The 25,980-nt window shown below is 40.9% G+C and overlaps 1 protein-coding gene across 1 annotated transcript in view; it reads left to right on the plus strand.

The window, feature by feature from the left end:
* Positions 1–1,387: 1,387 nt before the first annotated feature.
* ATP9A (ATPase, class II, type 9A) overlaps positions 1,388–25,980 on the plus strand; it is a gene marked incomplete at its 5' end in the record, with an annotated part of 32,963 nt that continues 8,370 nt past the window's right edge. Inside the window, 13 exons of the mRNA XM_008939982.1 lie at positions 1,388–1,463; positions 4,369–4,445; positions 5,023–5,183; positions 5,877–6,019; positions 6,803–6,915; positions 9,563–9,775; positions 15,379–15,540; positions 21,477–21,569; positions 22,401–22,484; positions 23,069–23,239; positions 25,149–25,247; positions 25,492–25,581; positions 25,714–25,858. Coding sequence (XP_008938230.1) covers positions 1,388–1,463; positions 4,369–4,445; positions 5,023–5,183; positions 5,877–6,019; positions 6,803–6,915; positions 9,563–9,775; positions 15,379–15,540; positions 21,477–21,569; positions 22,401–22,484; positions 23,069–23,239; positions 25,149–25,247; positions 25,492–25,581; positions 25,714–25,858 — 1,627 coding nt within the window. The remainder of the gene's footprint in view (positions 1,464–4,368; positions 4,446–5,022; positions 5,184–5,876; positions 6,020–6,802; positions 6,916–9,562; positions 9,776–15,378; positions 15,541–21,476; positions 21,570–22,400; positions 22,485–23,068; positions 23,240–25,148; positions 25,248–25,491; positions 25,582–25,713; positions 25,859–25,980) is intronic.

A 25,980-nucleotide genomic window follows, 5' to 3' on the forward strand; every position in this document is an offset into this window, starting at 1 on the left:
TTTTTTTTCTATGCAAACTTGCTGAATGCTACCAGGATGCCAGAGTTTTTCAGGAGAAATATTAAAGTCTGTCTTGTTGTTTGTTGCGTCTTCTTTCTTCCTTTTTTTTTTTTCCTTTTCATAAAATCCATTAAATAAAACCAAAATAAAAGTATAGTTATTGGAGCTTTGACTTCAAGACAATGTCATAGGCTGTTTGGGATTAAGGAAGGACCTTACTCTGAAGGTATTAAATCTGAACATTTAGATGCTGGTTGATGGTAGATGAAATATTCAGACTGGTAGTTACAAATTCATGGTGCCTGTTCAGAAGGAAATCTAGACTACCGTGGGCTGTGTGATATTAAAATCCTTAAATTGGGAAAAGACAGAGGATCTTAGCTACATCAGGCAGTAGCAGTCTTAATTTTACCTGAGTTGGGGTTTTGCCTTCAATTGCATGCAACCTATGTGAACTCAGTTTTATCTGCCCCTTACTTCAGAGAGCAGCAGCTCAGAGCCACTGTGAAATATCACCGTTAAAAACATATAAGTCTTTTGACTTGTTGGGAAGATGCATTTGCCCTGCTTGTGGCAAAAGGTTGGGGATTTTTCCTCCCAGCAGGATTATGAAAATTTTGAGAGATTCATCTAAGTACCCTTGGGGAACTTTCAGAGAACAAATGGTTTCGTAACCCATAGGAGGCAGTTACAGCTTTTTAGCTGTAATGGTATTTGGTATTTAATACAATCTCTGATGGTATTTCGCTTCAAAATTGTAGGTTTTGCCCTTTTATGTGGCACAATATAATCTGGTTTGATAGTGCTGACATAGAAGAGGAGTTTGAGTGGCTTGGGGAGGCAGTTCTTGTATAAAACCTGCAAAGAGTTTCATTTACCTTCTTGTGCAAGAGTATACTTGTGTAGAATTAATCTTTTGTTGCTTAAGAGGAATTGTGCTTTGTTGTAACTCTTCTCTGGTGCATATTGGGCAACTTCCCAGGCATCACTGAGCAGTCCAAACAGGTTTTCAGTGAGTTCTTGCAGCAGCAGGAGAAATGCTATTAATCTGCATGAGCCAAGTGACAGAACGTTTTCCTGTAGTCCCTGGAGTGCTGCTGACAAATCCCTTTCTCATTTATGGTTCCTGGAGGAATTAGGAGGCAGAGGTATCTGAAGAGATTCTTCTTTTTTTCTTTTTCTCTCAACCCTCCTGCTCCACTGAAACAAAGTGCTCATGTTCTTAACCCACCCAGAGATTCATCTGGGTTTATGAAAATCCTCCATCTTATCAAGAAGCCCTCTACCAACATTCATAGTGTCACTCTTCAAACACTTCTGTGTAACTGTCATCCACTGACCTTTCACACTACTGACAAGTTGTTTGTTTGTTTTTATCCTGTTGCAGGAGGACAGTGACCCTCCAGTGAATGAAAGTTTAAGCATAGAAAACACCCTATGGGCCAGCACAGTGATTGCATCAGGTAAGATGGAGGCATGTATAAATATATATTTATTTTTTTTTTTAAGGGAATATGTTAACAATTTTTAAAGGTCTGTTTGTAATGGAATAATAATCTGTCAGCTGGAGAAATTAGCAGTTGAAATGAGGTTTCTCACTTGTCTTAACACCTCTGGGGAGCTGAGCTGACGTCTAATTGCCCCTTGGACATTCCTAGATGAGAAAGAATTGAAGTGGCCTTTGGGCACTTCTTTAGCATCTAGGACCAGAATAGCACTTAATTGCTCTCCACATTGACATCCTAATCTGTAACAGAAATGGTGGCAAATAGGTTCTGGTAACAGAAGCTAAGATGAAAGATTTCCAGGTAAGTGCTTCCATTGAGTATGTCTTACATACTTTCAAAAAAGAAAAAAAATTAATCATTTGACAGATTTTGGTTTATATATATCTATGATAAGCTTCACAATGCCTGAGATTAAAAGATCTTTTCTAAACCCTTGAAAAGACTGCCCTTTTAAAAGGAGAAAGCAGTGAATAAATTTTAGTCCTGTATCTATCTAATCCTGCTCTGACTCTTTGAAATGTATCACAGTGTTGTCGCAGTGCTGTGACCAAGGGATCATAAAAAAAAAAAACTAGTTCACATACAATTTAACCAAGTAAATTATGTTTACAGATCAGTAGTTCTCATGCAGTAGGTAACCTGCCTTCCTACCCTCTTAAGTGCAGACGTGTAGTCAGCCTGGCAGCTTCACATACCCATCAGGGTGCTTGATGCATGAGTCTCAGGTCATCTTCCTTTTGAACAGAATAGATGGAGGAACAGAAAGCCATTTTTTGTGTGATGCTGTCCTGTCCCCCCTTCTCAGGGGGGCTTTGCTTGCTCTTGTATTGAAGCTTTAAATTGTACCAGCTCTTAAACCATAGCAGATCTCACACTGCTGTGGCTGAGCCTGACACAGAGGTGTGTTATGGTAAAGGGTCCTACCAAAGTCATGGAGAAATGCTCTGCTGCTCTCAGCACACTCACAGCCAGTGCCTGCTGAGAGTAAAAAACTTTTTCTCTGCTGTACACTCAGCTGTGTGTAGTTTACACGTGGGTGTAGACAGTTTTCCCCAAAGAAGGGCACAGTGCATGCTCTGCTCCACCTGCAGTGCTGGTTGGAAGCCCTGGGTGATACTGGCATCTGCGTCAAGGAGTGCAATGACTTCCACTCTGCTCAAATGATCTTACTGCTTTAATCCAGTCCTCCTTTCTGAATAAGTTATTTGTAGACAGACATCTTTCTGAGTTCCGTTGATGAAAACATTGGCAAATGTTATTCCTATTATTTCAAGTGGTTTATTCAATATAGTCTGTTTTCAGTGTCCATAAAATACTCTTTTTATACATACCAGTGTGCCTTCAAGCTGTTTTCTAGCCCTGGCAGGATTTCCCACTCATTTTGATTGACTTGATCAATATAAGACTCATTTTTATTTCTTCTATGACAACAATAAATAGCATGTTATAGGTTATTTCTGTTAAGAAAAAATGGGGATATTATTCTTTTTACCTCTGTAAGTGAAAGCTGTCAGGTGGTGGTGATGCCCTCTCACTGGAGCAGCCTTTGCTTGTAAGATGAAGTGGAGCTATGTGGCTTTCTCCATCTGCTCTGGGAGGAACAGGTCTGACTCTGACTGTTTGTGGTTGATTTGGAGTAGCTGTACCATCTGCTGATTTGAATTGTGATGATCTTGCCACCACCTGCCATCTGGCTCCAGTGATTTTTTTGGTTGTTTTTGGGTTTTTTGTGTGTTGCTTTTTTTTGGGGGTTTTGTATTTTTTTTTTTCCAAGGAATGTTTCCCAGCATATTTGTAGAAACCACCTCTTTTGACTCACTATTTAAAAATAATTCACTCACAGCTTGTGAACTTTGATCATTAACAGCAGCAGGGGAATAGCAGAGTATAAAATGGCAATGTATTTGCAGCAGTGCTTTTTTTGTTAATGTTGTTGTTCTCCGTTTTTACAGACCTCTAAAATTTTCTAGTAAAAAATTAGACTTTGGCAATAGCAGCTTTTAAAGTCTTGATGGTAGATAGCTTTTTCTTTATAGCTTTCTGCAAAATCGTTAAGAGAAATCTGTAGAAAACCAGTCATTTGTGGTGCTAAGCTGTATTATGTTTTTGTGAGAAGAAAAAGGAGAACTTTGTTCTCTCAGCTCTTTAGCAACTGTGGGACATGGCATTAAAATACACTGATAGGCTCCCAGCAGCTCCATCTGTTACAGTGAGGTAGGAGTTGGTATGATTCCCCTTCCAGTGGGAACAGCAATTAGACACAAATACTTAAATTGTAGATGTTAAAATAAGGTAATTCTCTCTTTGAAAGCTGTTGGAATTCATTGGATTTACTGTGATTGTGGCAACCTTCATTAATAAAGACAAACTGTAGCTCAGAGCACTGATTTTTGACAGTGAAGGACTACTATCTGGTGTAAGGCAAGCTTACACCTGAGTGGGATTCAAAGTGGTAGGAGGAAAACCAAGAAATCCTCCATCTTTAGCAACTTCTATTTATATTGGGAAGAGACAACTGACATCAAAATGGGCTCACAGAAAGTTGAGAGGCAAGCAGTTGGATTCTCTTTACATGCACATTAGTTGATACAGTTTGTGATGCTGTATCAAGTTCAACAAAATGGGCTGCGTGAAGATTAACTGACTTTTTCTGGGATGTTTTCTGTTCCAAGTCCATGTTTTCAAAGGTTTTGTGTTTCAGGTACTGCTTTTTTAACTTCTGGTTGGTATTGCTTCTGAAATTAACCTGGTAAAAATCCTTCCCAACTACTAAGCCTTTGATTCCATCAAGTGTTTACATTCAAAAGGAAAGAAGGGGAGGTTGTTTTTCTTCAGCTGATGCAGGCTCTGCTTTGTTTAGGTACTGTTGTGGGAGTTGTCCTCTACACTGGAAGGGAACTGCGCAGTGTGATGAATACTTCAAACCCAAGAAGTAAGGTATGGTTAGAAAACAGTCCTGTAATAAATAAAAAGGAGCAGAAAGTAATAATTTTTTAAAGAAAAGCCTTCCAAATGCTCTGTGTACACACTATAGGGACAACCTCATAGGAATGATTCATATCTTCCAGCCTAAGATACCACAGCAGAACCTATTTCTAGATTGTTTTTGATCCTGTTACAGATGTGTCTTTTCACTTATCTTTAAGATTGGCAAAAGTACAGTTTTATATGGTTATAATGAGATAGTTCCAGTTAGAATAGGAAAGCTTGTTTTGCTATGTTTTTCTATTGCACTAAAGCTAAGACAAGGTGCAGGGAGGTTTCTATCATGCAGCTCTTGGCAGCATGAGTCCTTTTGCACCTCTTCAAGCATTGCTGAGCTTCCAAAGGGTGAAAGTCTTATTTAATAAGCTGGTGACAGTATTGTTTATAAATTTAAATATGTTTTTAATATTTAAAAAGAGAAATTGACTAGTGGTGAATGGCTCTTTGCAGCATTTCATTCTTTTTGTGAATATTATGTTGAGCTAACATCTTCATTTGTGTGTTCAAAATGTCTGTTTTATTTCTTTAGATTGGTCTTTTTGATTTGGAAGTGAACTGTCTTACCAAGATCCTATTTGGAGCTCTTGTGGTGGTCTCACTTGTCATGGTGGCCCTTCAGCATTTCGCTGGCCGTTGGTATCTTCAGATCATCAGATTTCTCCTTCTGTTTTCAAACATCATTCCCATTAGGTAAGGCAATTGCTAACTCTTCCCAGCAAAATACTGCTTGCTTTGTGTCCTACTTCATGCTTCTAGTATGAACAAGCACATAAACTCTTATCTCTTCCTCATGTGACAGCTAAGCAAATCTAGAAATAGAAATCAAATTACTGTTTAAACATAAAAATTGCTTTGTTTTTTCTGCTGAATTTGTTCAACATATTCACCCATTCACTAACTCAAGCTCTGGATTAGTCATTTAAGGCTCCTTCTCTCAGTGTTTGGACTACCTGGTTACTTTGATAAGAGCAGAGTGAAAACTGGAAAAGGAAGGTTATGTATACAGCATGTAGTGTAATAGGACCCAGCTGCCTCTTAGAGAGAACTGAAACTTTAATAACTATATTAATAAGTAGATTGTTACTTTCGGTGTAGGTCTGGGATTCATTTCAGTTCCATTTTTCACCTGCTGTCCACATATCAGTCATGCTGTCCTTACTTGTCTGTGTCTGTCTTCTCAAATTTTGTCTGTTCTTCTTAACACATTTTATCATCTGGCTTTGAATTACAGTAACACTGGAGCAACGCACAGTCCTCTCCTTTTGCCCCCTGACCACTGGCTTTTAACATACTTGTCCTTTCATTGCTCCGTGGCAGTTCACGATGATTTTTCCCAAAGAGTAACTGGTGATACCTCCTCTTGTTCCTCTTCCTCCTGCATAGTTTACGTGTGAATCTGGACATGGGGAAAATTGTCTACAGCTGGGTGATCCGCAGAGATTCCAAAATCCCTGGGACTGTGGTTCGGTCCAGCACCATTCCTGAGCAGCTGGGGAGGATATCCTATCTGCTTACTGACAAAACAGGTATCTATTTAGAAAATAACAATTTAGAGTCATGGTATATTGTTGTTTGGATTTTTTTACATTTTTGGCCAACCAGAGGGTATAATGTAAGATTTCTTTGGACTAGAAGAAATACACATTTTCTGTCACTTTGAAAATATGATTTAATCAGTTCTTGGAAAAAAAAATTGCTTTGTTTTGTTTTGAACGCAGTTACTAAATAAATAAGATATGACAGGAATAGAGTGCTATAATATTATTTAAGAACACTTAGTGTGCTATGAAACCAAAAGCTGAGGGTAAAAATAAAATAAAAAACAGCTTTTGAAGTTAGTGTTCAGAGCCAGATGAAGATGGCTTACATATGTAGGCAGGAATGTACTATCACTCTGTCTGCTGCAGTCCTTACACTTCTGAATTTGAGCTTGAATTCAGAAGACCTAAGCTGCAATTAAAAGCTCGGTCTGACTTAAAATCCTGATCTCACTGAAGTTGTTTCCAGTTTTCTTTGGTTCCAACAGGACCAGAATTATGCTTGCAGCTCTTGCTAGCATTGACTTTGGGGTGAATCTCATTCTTATTTACTGGCATAGTACTGTGCACCACTACTTCCTGGGAGAGTTAACCCTCAGATTTGTTAATATTGTCTATTTTGCTGGCCTCAGCCTGTTTTGAGAGCCTGATGCAGTGAGTGACTCAGCTTCTGGACAGTTTCTCTTCAATTTTGGGTACAGCAAGGATGAGAACGTGTGCTGGGTAATAGGTTTGTTGGTTCCACCATGTCTGGTGTTGCTTCTGTTCCAGGAACTCTTACACAGAATGAGATGGTCTTCAAGCGACTTCACCTGGGAACGGTAGCTTATGGTCTGGACTCCATGGATGAAGTGCAGAGTCATATATTCAGTATATACACACAGGTAGAATTAAATTGTTCATAAAACGGTTTTCCTGGTCACTGGGCTAATGATGAATTAATATAGCAGGGATCAGCTTGTTAACTATTACTTTTTGGAAAAGTGTGAAGGTCATTGGATGCTTCATACATAAATGTTATCATTATTGATTATTACATTTGTAGATCGTTTGATATCCACCAGTCTTTAACTGCCACAGCACATACACAGATCTGGAAGCATAACTCTGTGTCTGGCTGAGGTCTGACTGTAAAATAACATACTTTTATTTAGGTATTCACCACTTACCTCAAACACAGCTTCATTGAAAAATTGGCACTGGGTGATGTTTAGTGGGTTAAGTTGCTGTTTGAAATGCTGTGTGCTGAGGCAGTAATGAAAGAAATCAGTACTCAGTAAGCAGTAACAGAGGGCTGTGCACCATTATCACTGCTTTAAGCCTGATGGTTAAAAAAGAATATGGTAAAAGTTAAATTGTTTCACTGATGCACTAGTTATGTGGTGCATAACTGACATCTGCTCTGAGAACTATCTACGCCTAAAGAAGGCAGCAAAGTCAACATGTAAAGTATAGAACAGGAAAATCCTGTTTTGGGAAGTCTCTCCCTTGCATTCCTCTTTCTGTGTCATGGAATGAGCCAGCATTTAAAAGGCCCTCATTTCTATGCTTAGACTTTTATTTCACTTTTGCATGATAACCAGGCAATGCTGTCTGACTTGTCTGGGTCAACAAACTGTGTTTCTTAGCATGTTCAAATAAACAAGATGCTTATTAATTGAAACTTCATATAGATGCATGCATTTCCTTTGTAAAACAAGGGATGAGGTTTTACTTCAGGATATTACTGCCTTTAGAAAAGATCAACCATCAATGGCTGATGTTCCACCCCTCTGAGTGATACTTATTTAAGAATTGTCACTGATGATGTAATCATGGAAGCATTATTCTTCATTTTCTGTTAATAACCATTCTTTCAACTGCAGCTAGAAATAAGTTTTTTGTGACTTAGCAACAATTAGATTCTTTTCTTCTGTAAAATGTGATTCCAGTGTTGCAATTGGCAGACATTAGTGATGGGTAACTGCTCCCCTGTCATATGTCAAGCATTTTCATTTCTGAGTACTTGTGGAATTGCTTAACTGCTACAGAAACCACAAAAGTAATTTTTTTAAGTGCCCATGTGTTTCCTTGAGCATGCACATCCACTGCAGTGAACTGGGTTTTTCACATCACGTTGGTTTTGCTTTGCTCTAGGGATTTTAGACTGAAGTTTGCTTTCTATACCCCCCCCCAAAGTGAAACATGGAGCCAGCATTCTTGCCTGGGAAAAGGCACCATGTACTGTCAATGGGATCTTTATTTTGAGGTTTTGGTAAAGATGCACAGCAGGTTTGCTTTACCTCAGTGGTTGTCTGGTGGTGTAGCTCTTCCCTGGGCAGACTGTCAGGCTACAATGTGCTTTTAACTAAACATATGACAGTTGATAAATACCCGATATTTTGAGTATCTATTTTACTGGCATATGTCTCGGGTAACTTGCAGTTCCTCTAGACATCTCTTTCTCCCTCCGCTGCTTTCACAGACTTCCTAGCATCTGGTTCTTCTCTTGGTGTTGAGATCCTTAAATGACTGTACTTTAAAAAATTCAAACCAAACCAAAAAAACAGAATTCAGATCTATTTGCCCTCATTTTGTACTTGATCTCGGAGAAAACTTGACTATTGGTTAATTATTTGCCAAAGTATTCAATACTTGTCAATAACTGACTAGTGACTGACTAGTCCAGTATGTGACTAGTGCTTTGTGTCAATCGAATCTTTAATGTCACTTCAGCTGAGGGTTTGCTGTTGTTTGATTTTGTTAAAGCCTGTTGAAACAGTGCTGATGAGCAGCAATATTAAATTTGAAGATCATGCGTGTCCTAATCGTTAGTGTGGAAAATAGCTCATGGAATCACACTGGTGAAGGATATGTCTCATAAAACCTTTACAATTACCAAGTGAGGTTCCTTATAATGAGAAGCATTTGCTGGCATTCATTTTGAACTGTAGTTCTTAAGTCTTTTTTACCATGTTGTGGCCTTTGACCTGGAAGTGAAACTCTTGTCCTCTTGACACTAAAGGTTAACAGAGCAGGAAACTAGATCACTGTGCATCCCTTCTTCAACCGGGGTAATTTAGTAATTGTGCAATTATATGAAGACTCCCATTCTGATACTAAAAATAGTATTAAAAATTAAATGAATGTAATTAAGATTTTCTAGGTCCATGGGAGTCATCTGTTTTCTCTTTTTGGCAGTTATATTCTCTTTCATGTGAAACCAAATTTGCTCTAAATTTTCAAGGCCACTGTATTATATGGAGCAGAAAGTGGTTTCAGTGGGCCCTCAAACTTTGGTCTTTCACCAGTTGGTGTTTGGATCAGCATACTGTTCTAAAATCTTTTGGAGCATTTTACTCCACCAGTACCAATGGTAAAGAACCTGCATTACACCGAGGTGTGTTCTTAGTAGTGATCTGAGTTAAGGTGTACGGCAAGTGCATCTCATTCCTAAAGACCTAAGAGTTTGCACAGCTGCTTCTCACAGAAGTAAGAACTTAAGGGTTTTTTTCCTACAATAACACTTTATTCTGCTTTCTTGTTTATAAGCAATCTCAGGACACACCTGCTGTGAAGGGCCTCACCTTAGCCACGAAGGTGCGCAAGAGCATGAGCAGCCGTGTACACGAGGCTGTGAAGGCGATCGCCCTCTGCCACAACGTCACCCCAGTGTACGAGTCCAACGGCGTGACCGACCAGGCTGAGGCCGAGAGACACTATGAGGACTCCTGCAGAGTGTACCAGGCCTCCAGTCCTGATGAGGTCAGTATCTCATTTGTTGTATAAAAATATGAATATGCCTGGTTTGTTGCTGAAGAACAAAAAAAATTACTTGGTGAAAGAGGGTGGTATTGTAATGCGTTTATTGCTCTGGTGAACAGACTGTAAGTGCAATATACTTCAGCCAAATCTGCCACTCTACCTGAAGCTACAGAGCTACATGGTGACTAGTATTTGTTGTATCAGCCTCTGCATCGTAGAGTTTGCACGTTACTGCGCCTTTTGTCCAGGGTATATTTTGCAGTGCAACGCCACGAATCTCTTTGACCATGTTTGGTAGATTACAGGCAATATTTTCTTGTCTGGGGGGTGAATGACTTGTGGCAGGGGGTTAGAGCATTGCTACAAGGCCGCTTGTTCCTGATCTGCAAGGTGTTGGAACTACCAGACCAAGTGAAAAGTTATAAGTCATGTTGGGTAGCACTGCTAACCCAGGACACATCCCATCCCATGTGGCTGGGGAGACCTGGAGCCTGAATTAATCCTGCAAAGTGAAGTGCACAGGAGTTTGTCTCAGAGCAAAGCTGTGCCATGCCAGTTCTCTGCCAGCACCCAGTCCAGCCAGGGCTAGGCAGGGTGATACTTTACAGTTACCCTGCATAGGTAAGTTACAGTTACTTAACGCAAGTTTACAGTTACAGGGTGGAAACTTTACAGTTCTCCAGAGACTTGCTGGAGACTTCTACTGAACACTGAAGATATCAGGTTCAATACACCCTCTGCAAAATTTGAAAAAAAAAAATTAGAATGTTATTTCCTTCTGTGATGAAGACAGGAGAAGTAAATTACAGCTTCACGTGTTGGTTTTTCTTCTTGGCTACATCTTCTTTAGTGCAACCAAGGTAAACCAATTTGGTTTCTCTTAATTTGTACAATTACTCTTGCTTTGTGCCATTGAAAGAGGCTGAAGTTTTAAGCTTCCCATAAGAATCCCACTGATGGTGTGAGGTCATATAACCCATTCGACTACATTCAAAGGGTTCTTCCATTTACTGCTCCAAATAAAACAGATTTGTGTCTGATAATAACCTTTTCACCTTTGACACCAGAAGAAAAGCTGGCTTTCCTAGTTTTTAGAGGTGAGAAATTGTTTACATAGAAGTAAATTTATTCATTAGAAGCCCAGCTCTGTGAGGATTTTGAAATTGTTTTGTGTATTACTGAAAGACTGTCACATAGTTAGCTTCTCCATTTCATATACATTCAAAATATTCCTTAGAGTGTTTTTCTTCCAAAGTAGGTAATGAATTAATTTTCTATAATGTAGTTTTTTCCATACTATATAAAAGCTGCATCTTTGCCTCTTTTCCTCCCTTCTCCACTGATGTTCCTGCAGTGACCCCAGGCATTTGCTCCTCCCCAGCTTTGGAGCTGGAGAGCAGTGTGCGTGTGTGTCCTCCCCCAGCACATCGTCTCCATCAGGGTTTTGCTTACCTGCTTTGCCCCTCTAATGTGTTGCTCTTCCCCGTAACCACAGCTTACAGAAAGTGACTGCCTTTGGATTGAAGCAAGTTCTGAATGATTTCCAGATGATAATTTTTGTGATATCTATTTAAGGTGTGGGTTGTTTTTGTTTGTTTCTTTGTTTGTTTTTGGTTTGTTTTTTTGTTGGTTTGTGGGTTTTTTTTGTGTTGTTTTTTTTTTTTTTCCCTAAAGTGTCTACTGGCTCTTTTTGCACAGATCCCTTGTTTATTTACATATATACTGTATTATATAGTATTGTATATATGATTATATATATTATACAGTGAAATCAGCAATTTTTCTTTTCCTTTTTTACTTTATACCGTTCTGTCTTTAAAATATTTATGCAGCAATTTGTCTCAAATACCCAAGGGATTATTGTTTGTTTTACTGTAGCACAGTAACTAATCTGTCCAAGATTATTTTTTAAATTCTTTTTTTCCTTTCTTGTGGTGTCTAGTTAAGGTAGAGAGTTACAGTGGGTTCAGAAATCAGATACGCTTTGCTGCAGCAAGGACATGTTGTCTGTAGGTCTTAGATGTACAAATATTGTTTAGACATGCTCTCTGTATGTCATACTAGATGGTACAAAATGCAGGATTAGCACAAGTTGAGTCCTTGAGAAGAGAGGGATGCTGTTAAATAACGTTCCCTGTAGGGGAATAGATTTGGACTCCTGTTCAAGCCAGCCTTTGAAATGCTATATCAATAAAATATTGCCGTGGGAGGGAAGGTCAGTTTATGAAAGGAGTACAAAAACGTGTATTCTCTTTAACAGCGAGGGTAATTTCTACCAGTTGGCATAGGATTCATTTCCTGTAACAGAAAGCAGCATTTCCTAAATTTGTTTCCTGTGCATGCTGCCATTTAGAAGTCTTGAAGTATCTTTATTCAGATATCGGTTACAGCCTTGGGGCTCTGTGAGCCAGTTGTCAGTTGTGGCCATACAGTAACTAACAGGGGAAATGAAATAGATATAATCTGATCAGAGATAAGAGTGCCTGAGATTCCTGGGCAAACAGTCTTTAACCCTGACAACCCACTGCAGCTGCCAGGACATGAAAGGGTGCACGGATCAATTGGTTTCTGCTTCTTGTCTGTCTGCCTAGGCAACCCTAAACGGGACATTTGTAGAGCAACTCATGCCACAGAAGAATCAATTTGTCTCTTTGGAATGAAATTTATTAGTCAATATCCACTTCAGTGGTGGCTTGGGTAATTCAGTTGTCAGGAAGAGCAAAGTTTGGGGGATAGTGTGCTGAGCTGCCGTAGCTGTTCTGCTTTCTGATGCTCAGATCTGTGTGTGACTTGGCTTGGACAAAGCTGCAAACTCCTGGAGTGTGGTCAGGGACTTGATTGATTTCCCCTCATCAGTGCATGGGCTTTCACGAAGGTGTCTGAGAGATTTCAAGCCTGCTTTTAGATCTCCTCATTTTAAGCTGTGAACATGGTTTTGCATCTTGAATGTTTCTCATCTTTTTGCTGTGACTGAGAGCACCTCTGGTTATCTGTTTGCACAGCACAGAGTAAAGCTCTTCTGTCTCACGTGGAGCTGGGAACGAGCTCCTGTCCTGAGGTGCTCAGGCCTTGCCAGAGGAGCCATCAACACTTTTGTTGCCATTGATGTTGTCCACTGGTGCCACAACACTTCCAAGAGGCCAGGCCCATTGTGTTGCCTGTTGAATGGGGATGGGAATGTCAATGCTTTTAGTACATCTGATAGGAACCCTTCAAAATTATATCACTTTCCCTCTCAGTAATCATCCATAAAGTACTAGAAAGGCTGGGAAGTGGCACGTTCAGAGGGGTCAGCTCCACTTCCCCTCCAGTGCTGAATGCAATTCACCTCAAATTCAAATTTGAGGGCCATTAAGGGCTGACAGGATCCATGCCTGCTTGAGCCAGCATGGAAAGAGGGGATTTCTTTCATTATTCTTCCCCTTCCATTGAGGTACCTTTTTGTGGTCTCAAGGCCATCCAAAATAACTGGCATTGTGCAGTGCACTGCAGTTAATTTGAAGTGTGTGATGTGCATGGTGTGGCACCCCTGAGGTGCTGCTCATCCATTTATTCCTCTGTGCAAGGTGTTTCTTTCAGGATCTTTAAATGCTTCCTGACATAGGATGTATAGAATTATAGAATCGTTTTGGTTGGAAGGGACCTTTTAAAGATCAAGTCCAACTGTTAACCCAGCACTGCCAGGTCACCACCAAACCATAACCATACGCATTTAATTGAGGTGCTGGCAGAGAAAAGGAGGGAGGAGGTGTCTGAAAGAAAGTAGCTAAGGAGATGCTTCAACAGGCTGAGCTGGGAGCAGAGATTTGTGTCTTGAGACATTTGTATCTACAGCATGGGCAAGTGAAGAGCCCGTTCTGCACACACTGAACATCACCTCACATCATGCTGTGAAAAATTCTCAATAATTATTTATTAACCAGAGTATTTAGAAACCCAAGCGCCATCTCTGCTCTGGGAGACTGTTGAGAGGATTATCTAACTGCACACTTTAATGCACCAAGGATGGCTTGAAGAAACTTTTGAAAAAGATAAGCTTGAAAGAGCCTTTGATTTGCTGTAATCTTTGTGAATAAGCCTGCAAAAATTTGCTAATATTAAACCAAATATTGATTCAAATTGATGTAAAGGTCTTTGAAGGTAAAGTAAACTCAACTGATTTTTGTTTTAATCTGGTGATACAAGACTATTTTTTGAAAGGAAAAGTTTATTTTAGATTGTCTTTTAAGCCTAATTGTGGATGAGAGGGAGCTGAGTTCACAAAAGATTCTCCAATTAGACCAAATTGTATGAATTAATGTAGTAAAATTGTGACTGCAAATCTTTGTTTCATTTTTATCTGTATCTCGTGTATGTGATTTCCCAAAAGAAATTCTGTTTTTATCACTTAAGGCAATAAAGGCAGAACCCGAAAGTCACAAAGAATAATTAACCTTCAAGTCAGCAGAAACCGTGTGTCCAGCACTCTCATGTCTTTGAAAATAGCATGAGAATTCCACAGAAGAATACTTCCAGTATTTTGTGTCTGTTAGGAGAAGGTATCCCTTGATCCTTTCTGGAGGCCAGTGATATATGGGCTCATGTCAGCTGCTGCTCCCATCCGTTACTGCCCAAGACAGCTTCTGGAATTAAACACTCCTATCTCAGCAGGCTCAGTCTTAGATGAATGTGTCAGCTGAGGTGAGAATTCCGGCGGGATCATCAGGGAAGCAAAATTAAAGGCTTTGGTTTTCTATCATGGCTATAGTTGCAATCTAGTGAGAGCTTGTAAAGAAGTCAATGTTGTACGTCCTTTAATATTGGAAGTGGCAATCAAAATTATAACCTACACGAGTTCAATTAAATGAATTAAATGAGGATGTGCCTTGAACAATCTGGGGTTTGTTTGGGTTGTTTGTTTGGGGACTTTTATAATGTTTGGGGAGTAGGGATTCTGTGGTAAGAGGTGTGTGTGAACCAGCCTTCAGCTGTCTTGCTGATCATTACAGAGGTTGGAAGTTGTTGATGAACTGTTACTACAAAACAGTGTAAACACAGAGCTCATTTTGTTTGGTTTCTTGATATGAAATGTTAATGTGCTGTGCATGTCTTTCTGGCTCTGATAGAGTAAGTCCAGGGTGAATGCATTGTTTGGAACTCTTGATTTCCTAAACAGGAAGCTGTGAAATAGCACATTCAAAAGTAAGTGTTTGTAAAGAGGTTTACCTGATGTGCCTGAGCAGAGGTTTGGGCACCTCAGGCCTGGTTGGAAGGTACCCGTGCCTGCTGCTGTTGAAGTTTTGTCCTTCAGGATGTGTCAGTGGAAGGCAGGGAGCCAACCAGCCAGCCTCCTGCAGAGAGCCTAGGATAGCCTGGCAGCTGAATCAGACAGGAGCTGGGCTGCCCAAAGCCCCAGGATACTGTTAGTAAGCTTGGAACTTCTGGAAGAGCCCACTAGAAAGAACAAATAGGAGAATCTGCATGTGTGAACAGACCCATTCTACTGCACCCTTAATGACTACTGAAGTTCTTTGTGGTCCCCACCTGTTATCCCTTCCCTCTGGTGCTGCCCTGGGGAGGTGTGGCATGGGTTGGCCACCCTCACCGTGGCCTTCTCCTCTCAGGTGGCCCTGGTACAGTGGACCGAGAGCGTGGGCTTAACGCTGGTGGGCAGAGACCAGTCCTCCGTGCAGCTGAGGACACCGGGTGGCCACATCCTGAACTTCACCATCCTCCAGATCTTCCCCTTCACTTACGAGAGCAAGCGCATGGGGATAATCGTTCGGGTAAGTGGCTTTGGGTGAGCTCTCATGTCTCCACAAACCTCTTGCTAACACAACCTGAAACATGTCAAACACTTGCTCTCAGCTCTGCTGTTCTTCTTGGCTGAGCTTTGCAGTCTCCTCTACCTCAGGCTGTAATCTGGCTCTCTGCTTTGAGCTGATAGCATCTTATGGCTGGGTGTGTTTAGTGGTACATCATTTGCCTTGGCTGTATTTGGCTGCAAGTGCTGTAGTGCCCTCAGACATCTTTATTTTATTGATCTTTGATCCCTTCCTCAAAACAATGGAGGAGTCCAAGCTGCAGGCACTCGGGGTGTGTGTCCTTTGCAACTCCAGCTTCTTCCTGCTCAAATTTCACATGTGCTCCAGGGTGGGTTTCTGCCATACACCTCCCTGTGTGTTTTTGTGCAGTTGTCATTGAGGACAAAGTTAGGTTGGGGATGGATGTCCAGCCAGGCCAGCAGCCAGCACTGCCACCAGCTGTGGAGACAACTCCTTGGTGGTGCAGCAGGGCCTCTGGGATGGTGTGGGAAGGAAGAGGGAGTTCAAGGGTTTCACTCTGGCTGTGAAACCAAGGGCCCTGGAAATGCTGCAGAATGCTGGGAGAGGATTTTTGCTACAAGTATGTAAGGTGGAAGCAGCTACAGGAGGGATTGGTGGGACATAACAGAGCTAAAATCCGAGTGTTTGGGCTGTGTGTGCTGCACCAAGGCTCAGCAGCTTTGATAATCAGTAGAGATGCTGTGTTACCTCTCTGTTGTTGCAAGAAAACTTGAAGCCAGCACTGTCAGCAAAAGAAATAGTGACCTGTGGACCCAAATCCTGTGTCCCTTTGCACAGTGGCTGACACAGGTCAGGAGGAAGAGGAGCTTGGTAGGGGCAGGACTCTCCAGGGGAACAGGCACCAGCAGTGTCTCGGGGAAGATGGAGCTGACTTTGAAGTCAGCTGGGGTTGTCCCTGGGGTTGTGGGTGTGTCTTTCTAGAAGCTTGTGTGCCTGCTGTGGTCATGCTGGCAGAGCTGAGAGGGGGAAGGAGAAACTATTCAGTGTACTGGGGCTGTGAGTTGACCTAGGTCACAAGTGCTTTCTCTCCCTCGAGGTCAGCCAGGAGCAGGAACCCTGAGCAGATTCTCAGGTCCAGTTACACTGCATCTCCGAAGCAGTTGTGGTGGTACAGCAGAGGGTGATGCAGATGGGAGCAAGTGGGAAGGAGGAAGGGGATCCTGGACTGATGCCACAACAAACTCTAGGATATTGTCAGTGGTTTTGTGCAAAGTGCTTTCCACTTTGTGGAAGTGCTCCTCAGATCTCTGCCAGGCATCAAATGTCCTCTCAAACCCTGCAGAAGTACAGCACCACAGGAGGAAGTACTTGTAGCTACAGGAAACTGGAAATTTGGAGGGGGTTGTTTAACAGAGGCCACAGCCATGTTGAGAACACAGCATCATGAGCAGGGTTTGAAAATAGCCAAGTTAAGTTAAAAGGCTGCATTTTTGCAAGCACTTTTAGCAGCAGCAACTGAAATTGTACACATAACTTCATGGGTTTATGCACAAGTACAATATAAGATTGGATTCTCAGAAAAAAATTACCTTAAAAAGGAGTAACAAAAAGGAAGTGTGGGTGTTAAGACCAGCTGAGATCAGTTATCACAATTATCATCATTAGTTTTCAAAATAGTGCTAGAGAATCAATGTTAGTAAGATAAACCCAGCTATGGTAAGGCACTTCCATTTGCCTGCAGAGCAAACAAGGTGAAGCAGTCTGAGTAGTTTTGTTTTTTTTTTAAATAATTAAAGCATCCCTGTTATTTTTTTACTGAGGGCACAGACAGATAATTGGTACCAAGAATCTAAAACATGAATATGAACCCTATAATCCCCAGGGTAAGATATGACTTGTTGCACCATTTAATGGGATCTGCAGCTTTGTTATTTAGGGTGGGGAGAACAGGTAAGATTGGTGTGTTGTTTATCTTAAAATTATTATTATTTATTTATTTTCTGTTTTCACCCTCTGTTTACTTTGTGGTAAAACATGGAATTGCTGCATGCTTATTTTGGGGTATCTGGAAATAGGGTGTAAAAATACCTTCTGCCTAACATATTTTAAGGTACAACAATGGGAGGAGGACCCTTTGGTATAGATAGTTAGAAGCAGTTGGGATCAGCATTGCACGTTGGCCTCATCAATAGCAGATTCATTTGGTCTGCTTTGTTGGCTGATGTTTGGTAGCTTCACAAATCTCAACTTGTCTGGGCCCCTGGAAGAGCACAGCCCTTGTCAGAAGTGTCACTGTGAAGGGATGATGTAAAATGGAGCAATTCTGTGGTTGTATTCAACAGGTATTGCAGTGAACTTTAATGTTATATTACCAAGAGATTTGGTGATACAGGTGTAACTGTAATATGTGGAGATAGTTATTTTCACAAATCCATAAAGGATGAATTGTGTTTAATGCAAAATGGGTTTAAGGGTCATGCAAATGGCTGTATTTGTGTTATCCTACCTGAGCATTTTGGACCTGGATCTCCTTTTGCTCAAGGAATTGCTTTTAAGTTCTGGATCACACACCACAGTATGCTCTAGGGGCCACAGATTTGTATTTCAAGTCGTTCCAGGCTTTGGAATATTAAAACATGCCCAAGGGCAGGAATGTTAGTTGAAGTGGGCTGGTAGGCTGAGCTTGTACAAAGTAATCAGTGTGTTAGATCTGTGAATCTAGAAAACCAGACGAATGCCATCGAATGTCCACAGTTATCAGTGTTCCCACGAATGTCTCGTGCTGTGTGGGATAGCTGCAGCATATGCATTTGAATACAGCAAGTATGCATTCTTTAGATCAATAATTTTTATAGTAAAAATGATATGGAGACTTCAGACAACCTTTTCAAGACCTAGAATAAAAATATTAGCAATAAAAGAGGGAAAATTAAGCCATGGGGAGAGAGGTTGTTTACTGTAAGTGTGAACTTTTGATATGATGCTGTTTTGTCAAAGATATAAGAAGTGAGCCAGGGTACACTTCATTAAATTGTATTTATATGTTCAGCAGAGAAGTGGATGCCCTGAGATTTTCTCATCTGTTTGGGAAAGACTCCTTTTTTTTTTTTCTGGCTTAGATTTTAAGCTTATTCCTTTAAAATTATCTATTATCTACATACTCCCCTGCTAGGAAGAAAAAGGCTTCTGTTTTGCAATTTTTATTTGGAATATTACTACTGCCAAAACCAGCAGAACTCCCACTTGTGATCAGTGGAAGCAACAGCAAGCCCAGATCCTGACTGTAAATACCATTAATGGAAGTTATGACCTCTCTCTGTTGTACTTGTTATTTGAGTGTCTTTATTTTGCAGCTATTGAACTGCTGCTAAGCCACTAAAATCAGCTCCCTGTATACCCTGTGTAGACATGGGGTTTGAGCAGCAGATGCTCATTGCTTGGGTATTACTTTGCCACATTCCTGTATATTCCAAAATAGTATCTTCAAGCAGAGTTTTCATATTCTTAAAGAAAAAAAAAAAAAGAGTTCATGTATAGGTAGTCAAGTCAAATTTTCCTATATTAAACGTACATGTGTGCATGTGTAGGCGCTCAATTTGCTTTTGATCCACGGCTTGCAAGGTGTTTACCTCTTCAGTGTACCTTCTAAAACCATGCTGCTTGTTTGAAAAACAGAAACAAAGGGAAGGAAAGTAGCGTGAAGTATCCAGAAGACAACGGACACAGTGAGCAGCTGGGGAGGGGGGAGAGAGAGAAGCTGCAGAGTGAAACTGCGCTCAGGACTGTAGGGAGTGCAATTCAAATAGTAATATTTTCTGCTCAGCTATACAGATATTGCACATTCTTATAAACTGAAACTTTTTCAGCTAGCAGGAACCTTTGCAATCATCTTGTCAGGCTTCCTGTACAGTCTGGGTATAGAGTTTCTTCAAGTGATTCCTGTATCCAGCTCAGTAACACTGTTTCTGAAGTCCTCGGCAGAGACACCCGTTGCCCCTGCTGCTCCTTGCTCCTATAAAAAGGTCTCCTTCAACACATAACTTTTAGTAAATAAAGTAGTAGTTATTATTAAAACAAGTAGCAGATGTTGCTTTGTTTGGGATATCTTTGCAATATCTGCTCGTTTGCTTGTGATCAGCTGTCATTTCTGTAGCTGATAATTGCAGTTCTAAGAAATCCTGTTCTACCAAAGCAGCCACTCTTTACCATAGAATTTACAGACTTTGCTTCTTCTTGAAAGAAGGTCTGTTTGTTTGACCACAATATTTTCCATTCTTTTTTTTTGCATTTTTTTCCTCTTACCCGTGTGGAATGATCTTTGTTGTAATGCAAAGATAGTGCTATTGTCATATTTGGAATTGAAAGAAGCCTTTGAACTGTGGCCAGAGGCAGACCATGGTGGAAAAAGATGTCTCTCCAAAACAATATAACTGGCAAATCTCTGTGTAGATTTATAGTGTGATCTTACCATAAAATGAAAATGCACTAACCTCCTATTGAACTCAGTGAGAGGAAATGACTAATGCAAGGAGATAGCTGATACAGTATTTATATTGGACAAAAAAATCTAAACTATCTTAAGCCAGTTCTGCAGCACGGGAAGTGGAGTCTTTATTCAGTTTCCTACAGAGATGTTGTTAGACACTTTGTAATCAAATAATTTAGTAGATAAACCTTTACCTTTGGCTACTGCCAAAAGGATTGTTTTGTTTAAGCAGATTCTAGTTGTTTTGGTGGACTGACATGCATTTTGCTTTGGGGATGTGTGGGCTTCAGTATATGAAGGCTGGGTGTTTCAGGATGCTGAAGCCATGCTTAACCTTAATTATAAGAACCTTCCTTGTGAATACCTCCATGAGTTTGGCAAAAATGCTCAGTAAAGGAGCTTTGTTATCGTTGGCTGCCTCTTAATTTACCTAGCAAAGACACTTACTTGTCTTAGCATTTTTAGTATCCTCATCAGGTGCTGCTGGTTTTTTTTGTTTGTTTTTGGGGTCTTTTTGCCCTGTGGATTTAAACTCCATTTTGCCAGGGCCACAGTATGTTAGGCTTTTATGTACTGACTCAAACTCTTCATGTAAACTGCCTTCACTGGTAGTTTCTGTAATGGCAGGTCAGACTGACACATATAAGAATGAAAAAGTGTCCACTGTGTTTTCTTTAATTTCTTTCTTTTTCATAAAGTACTTTTCTCCCTTTGTTCACAGCTGTCTATTTCCAGTCCTTCCTGGGCTTTTTGGTTTTGCGTGTTAAGTTTATTTTCTTCCTATCCCTGGTGGCTGTCTTGGTTTACAGAGCAGTTTGTTCCTTACTCATTGTTTTGTCTCCTTTGAGGAAATTGCCAGGGTTTCCATTAGCTTGTAGTACTAATAGCTGTGACTTCCTTAGGTATCTGCCTGGTTAGAAGGGATTTAATTTGTGGTAATGTAAATACGCTTTGCTTGCGGCCTACAAATTACTTGGATCAGATAAGGCAGGCAGCAGTCTAACCTTTCTGTGGCAAGCATAAGCTTTAATTACGCTTATACTAGATAATGGAACAGAGTGGGTAAGTTACAGTGATTTTTATTCTGTTAAGCTTTGTATATCTATTTCATTGTTTCAGGTAAGCATGAAATAACTTACAGCCCTCACTCTGAAAATTTATTGCAAAGGCACGTTCAGTCAGGACTGAGAGCTCGCTGCGTGGAAATCGCATGTTGCTGATTAAAAAGTTGCTTATCCTTGTCTAAAGCATCAATTCCTACTGTGAGTAACCAAGCTGCAGTTGAATAGTCATCTCCTTTTGGCCCCAAGATGCGGAGCCAGGTAGACCTTCAGGCTGACCCAGTGCATATATTTCTGTGACATGTTCAGAAAACTTGTTCTATGCTTGCTTGAGGCCACTCCAAATATGCTGATATTACCCCAACTTAAACTCTGTTTTTTATCTGCAGGATGAATCAACAGGAGAGATCACCTTCTACATGAAGGGGGCTGATGTGGTGATGGCTGGGATTGTGCAGTACAACGACTGGCTGGAAGAGGAGGTATGGAGCTGTCTTTCCTACCTATGGAAGGTTTCTCATGCAGGTGCTTTTCACCCTCCAGGGCAACACATTGCAAAGGTTGTTCACATGGCAGGGTAGATATAACTGTTAAAACATCTGCAAGCCAGAAGGTCAGAGATCTTGGCAACTGGATTAGTCCTCAGCCAAACACATATGCAGTAACAAAGAAATCTGATGGCAAGTTCAACATATTTAATGCAGAATAAATCCTGTAAATGAAACAGGTTTTGCTCAAAACTGATTGCCACTCAAGATCACCAAATTTGTCCTGGGCTTGATCCTGTGTTTGTGTTTATTTTATAGAGAAAGGTCTAATTTCAAAACTACATTTGGCAGCTTTGTACTGAGAAATGTTTGTCAGGTTGGTAGTGATGTTGACACAGAGTTCATAGCAGTAGCTTCAGTTAATGATTCTCCCCACCCCATACCCCTGATTTTCAAAGAAATAATACCTTGGTCTTATTTTAAAGAGTTGATGGCCAAAGATATGAAGTCTACAAATCAAAGGCTTGTGTCCTTTTAGAGAGAAAGGAAATGAGATCAGTGAGGTTGGTTTTGCCACACTGGTATAGAAGAGAAGACATTTTTTTTTTCTGGTTATTGGGGTAGATTAGAAACCATTGCAGATCTCCTTTTTTCCTCTTGAGTTTTTCATGCACTTTATCAGATGTTAGAGACTCACTAGGGTTGCTCAGATGAGACGGTTATTTTCTTAACCTGCTATCTTATGTTGCCATCTCTGCAATGCTGTGCATAAATCATCTTACTTGAGATGCACTTTATGGTTTACGATGTGATTCTTCTTTCCAGTGTGGTAACATGGCTCGCGAGGGCCTGAGGGTCCTTGTTGTAGCCAAGAAATCTCTTACAGAAGAGCAGTATCAAGACTTTGAAGTAAGTTTTTATTATTTTTTTTTTCTGTGTTTTTAAACAAACAATCACTGGAACGGTTCTTACAGACCTCTCATGATAACACTGCCTCTTGTCTCTCTACTCCTCCTGGTAGAATTGTCATTCTTCAGTGTCTTGCTGTTGTTTTAATCAAAGTTGGTTTTTAAGTGTTATGTGTGAAACTGGATCCCAGCCTGGACCCTCCAAAACGGTTCCTGAATCCTGCCTTACAATTTTTTTTGGTTATAAATTCTGCAAATATTCATCATTTGCTAAACAAGCTGTGTTTGTGAGGGGTAATATGCTGGCTTTGACTTTTCATTGTTGCATTCCAACATTCAGGGAAACTACAAGCAACCGAAATATAACCCAGCCAGGCTTCACAGACTTCACACCTGTGGTTTGTTAGATGGGTCTCTACACATACCACTAATTTGCTTATCCAAGGCAGGCAAAATATGAAGGAGAACTGTTCAGTTTAATGCAGAGATGAGATGGTGGCAGTACTTAGGATTCTCTATCACTATTGTATTCTACAAAAAGGCAGGCTGGCTGTGTGAGTGACTGTGGCTCTGCTCCATCCTCAGGCACGCTACGTCCAGGCCAAGCTGAGTGTGCACGACCGCTCCCTGAAGGTAGCCACAGTTATTGAGAGCCTGGAAATGGAGATGGAGCTGCTGTGTCTCACCGGCGTGGAGGATCAGCTGCAGACAGACGTCAGACCCACTCTGGAGACGCTGAGAAATGCTGGCATTAAGGTCTGCCTAACCTAATGTTACTCCAGGCAGGAACACTTAGACCCTCTGGAGTATGTGGCACAGTATATTAAGACACCTTGGAGGTCCTGTCAAGAGAAACGTTTCATCAAGTGCCCTTTGCAAGGGGGAATGGTGGGACTGGTCAATGCTTTTTAAACATCACTTTGGGAACAGAACATGCTGGAAGTAGTGAATGTTAATTAAGCACATGAAGGCATGTCACCTTTTGTGCCTTTCTTCCCTAATGTGCTCTGGCTCCTGCAGAGAGGCTGAGTGCATAGCTGGGAGGGTGGCTCCAGGACACTTTTGGGCAATTGTTTCTTTCAGCTAGTTGTATGAATAAGACTGGTTTGGATGTGTTTGGTCTCTGGTGCACGAACTCCCGTGCTGGGGTTGAAGCTGTGAGTAGATATAATTTCAGTAGCCACTAGAGGGGGTCTGAGCCAAAAGAATCGAGAACTGGCTGGTTGGTTTATTTTTTTTGCAGTTTCCTGAGCTCTGGCATCTAAGAGAGCCTGAGCTGTGCTTAGCGGCCAGGGAACTGGTGCAGTGCCTGCTTAGTTGGTCTCTCTGAAAACTTGTCAGTCAGATCCCAGACTTACAAAAGGGAAAAAAAAAAACCAAGACTAAACATTCAAATATGGGCAAGAAAAGTAGGCAAGAAGTCAGCAAAGTGAGCAAAAAATCTTGAGCCACGCTGCAAATCCAAAGCAGGATTGTGTGTTTGGGATTTAGTTAGGAAGTGTAATTCCAGGCCTGGAACAAACTTCCAAAAATGTTTTCTGTTTGGAGCCATCCCTGTAAATAGCGGAGACTTCAGCAGAAAATTGAGACGAGCAGAATCAGAGTTTCTTAGCAGCACTGTGGTTTTCTGCCCCTGCGCTGTGCTCCAGCCAATTATTCCAAAGCAGCTTCTTTTTTTTTTCTCCTCACCTTGGCTGGGGTTGGTGTCAGGGTGTGGAGCATGTCTTCACACAGCGAGCACTGTGCTTCCAAGCACTCCTTGCAATGGTATGTTCATTAGGATATTGCATGCAAGAAGTAAATCAAGAGTGAAGGCAGCTTTGTAATTCATTACAGGGACCATCTTATTATGATCAGATATCTTTCCAACCTCAGACTATTAAACAAATAAGTGAGTCTTTGTGTGTTGGGGGTTTTTTTGGTTGTTTTTTTTTTTTTTTTTTCTTTTTGCATTTTGGGGGATTTTTTTTTAAAGTTTTGTTAAATATTCTTGGGCAGTGTCTTGGAAGAATAAAAACACCAGTGGAAAAAACCCAAACTCTGATATATTTACACTATTGAAGGAATGCCTTGCCAGATTATAACTGGATATTGATGTCGAGTATTGCTGCTGAGACTGCTTTCTAATGCCCCCCCTTACCAGCACAAAATAAAAGGAGCAGTGTATATTAAAAAAAAAAACAAACCCAAAAAACAACACACACACCAAAAACCAACTTAGTCTGTTCCAGATGCACACATCAGCAGTGAGCTAACCCCAGTTGCATCATCCACGTTTCAGGCAGGGCCATGAGGGATCTTTCTGCGGCAGGGCCCGTTTATTTCAGCGCATGAGAAATAGCTGGGGTGGGACACATGAACACACGCATACACATTCTTTAGCTTGCATTTTATGGGTTTATCAGAAGAATCTTAAAATTCTGCAGGTAGAAAAAATGTTATACATAGTTAATAACTTTTGCATTTCAGTCTCTGAAAGCTTTGCTTTCTTTCATCTGTGAGAATTTTCTTGTATGTTTTAAAATAAGACTTTTTTAGAAGAATAATTTGTGTATGTATCCCAGCAGTCCTTTTATATGCCTGAAATGGCAGGTAGTACTTCTGGATGTCCTGCAGATGTGGTTGTTAAGTTTTGTATTTAATACATTAAATACTTGGATTTTAGGTGTGGATGCTGACAGGGGATAAGTTAGAGACAGCCACGTGTACAGCCAAGAATGCGCATTTGGTGACACGGACACAGGACATCCATATATTCAGACTAGTGAGTAAGAATCATGCCTCTCTCTCAAGACTTGTTCAGGACCCCAGATTCTGGGACAAGGGGGTGCTGAGATCACAACTGTTTTCCAGCAGCAGACCCAGAATATTCTTTTGACTCAGTTCTCTATCTGCTGAGTGTATATTCATCTGACTGTGTACTTTTGTTCCCTCTGAGACTTGTTTTTGGTTTTTTTTTTCCACCCCAATGAAGCAAACCTTTCCTCAGCTCCCATCTTTTTCCCCAGGTGACTAACCGTGGAGAAGCCCACCTAGAGCTGAACGCCTTCCGCCGGAAACACGACTGTGCCCTTGTTATTTCTGGTGACTCCCTGGAGGTAGGCTCCAACACCTAAGGCTGTTCAGGAACAGCCCTGAGACACTAGTCAAAATTGGATGATTTTTTTTCTTTTTATAAAGAAACTGCCATAGCACAACCATTGACGACGCTTTTGATCTCTGTAAATTAGGTGTGTCTAAAATACTATGAGTATGAGTTCATGGAGCTGGCTTGCCAGTGCCCTGCTGTTGTGTGCTGCAGATGTGCTCCAACACAGAAGGCCCAGATCGTGCGATTGCTCCAGGAAAGGACTGGCAAACTCACCTGTGCAGTAGGTAAGGGAGCAGTGGCCATGTAGGATGTTCCCTCCTCTAGTTCGTTTGAGCAAACAGTCCCTCGTCATCTTGTAACATCTGGTAATGCTCAGTTAGGGAACAGTGTTTCTGTGGGATGATTA

The sequence above is a fragment of the Merops nubicus genome, unplaced genomic scaffold (genome assembly GCF_000691845.1).
Source record: "Merops nubicus isolate BGI_N331 unplaced genomic scaffold, ASM69184v1 scaffold8695, whole genome shotgun sequence".
Classification (NCBI taxonomy): Eukaryota; Metazoa; Chordata; class Aves; order Coraciiformes; family Meropidae; genus Merops; species Merops nubicus.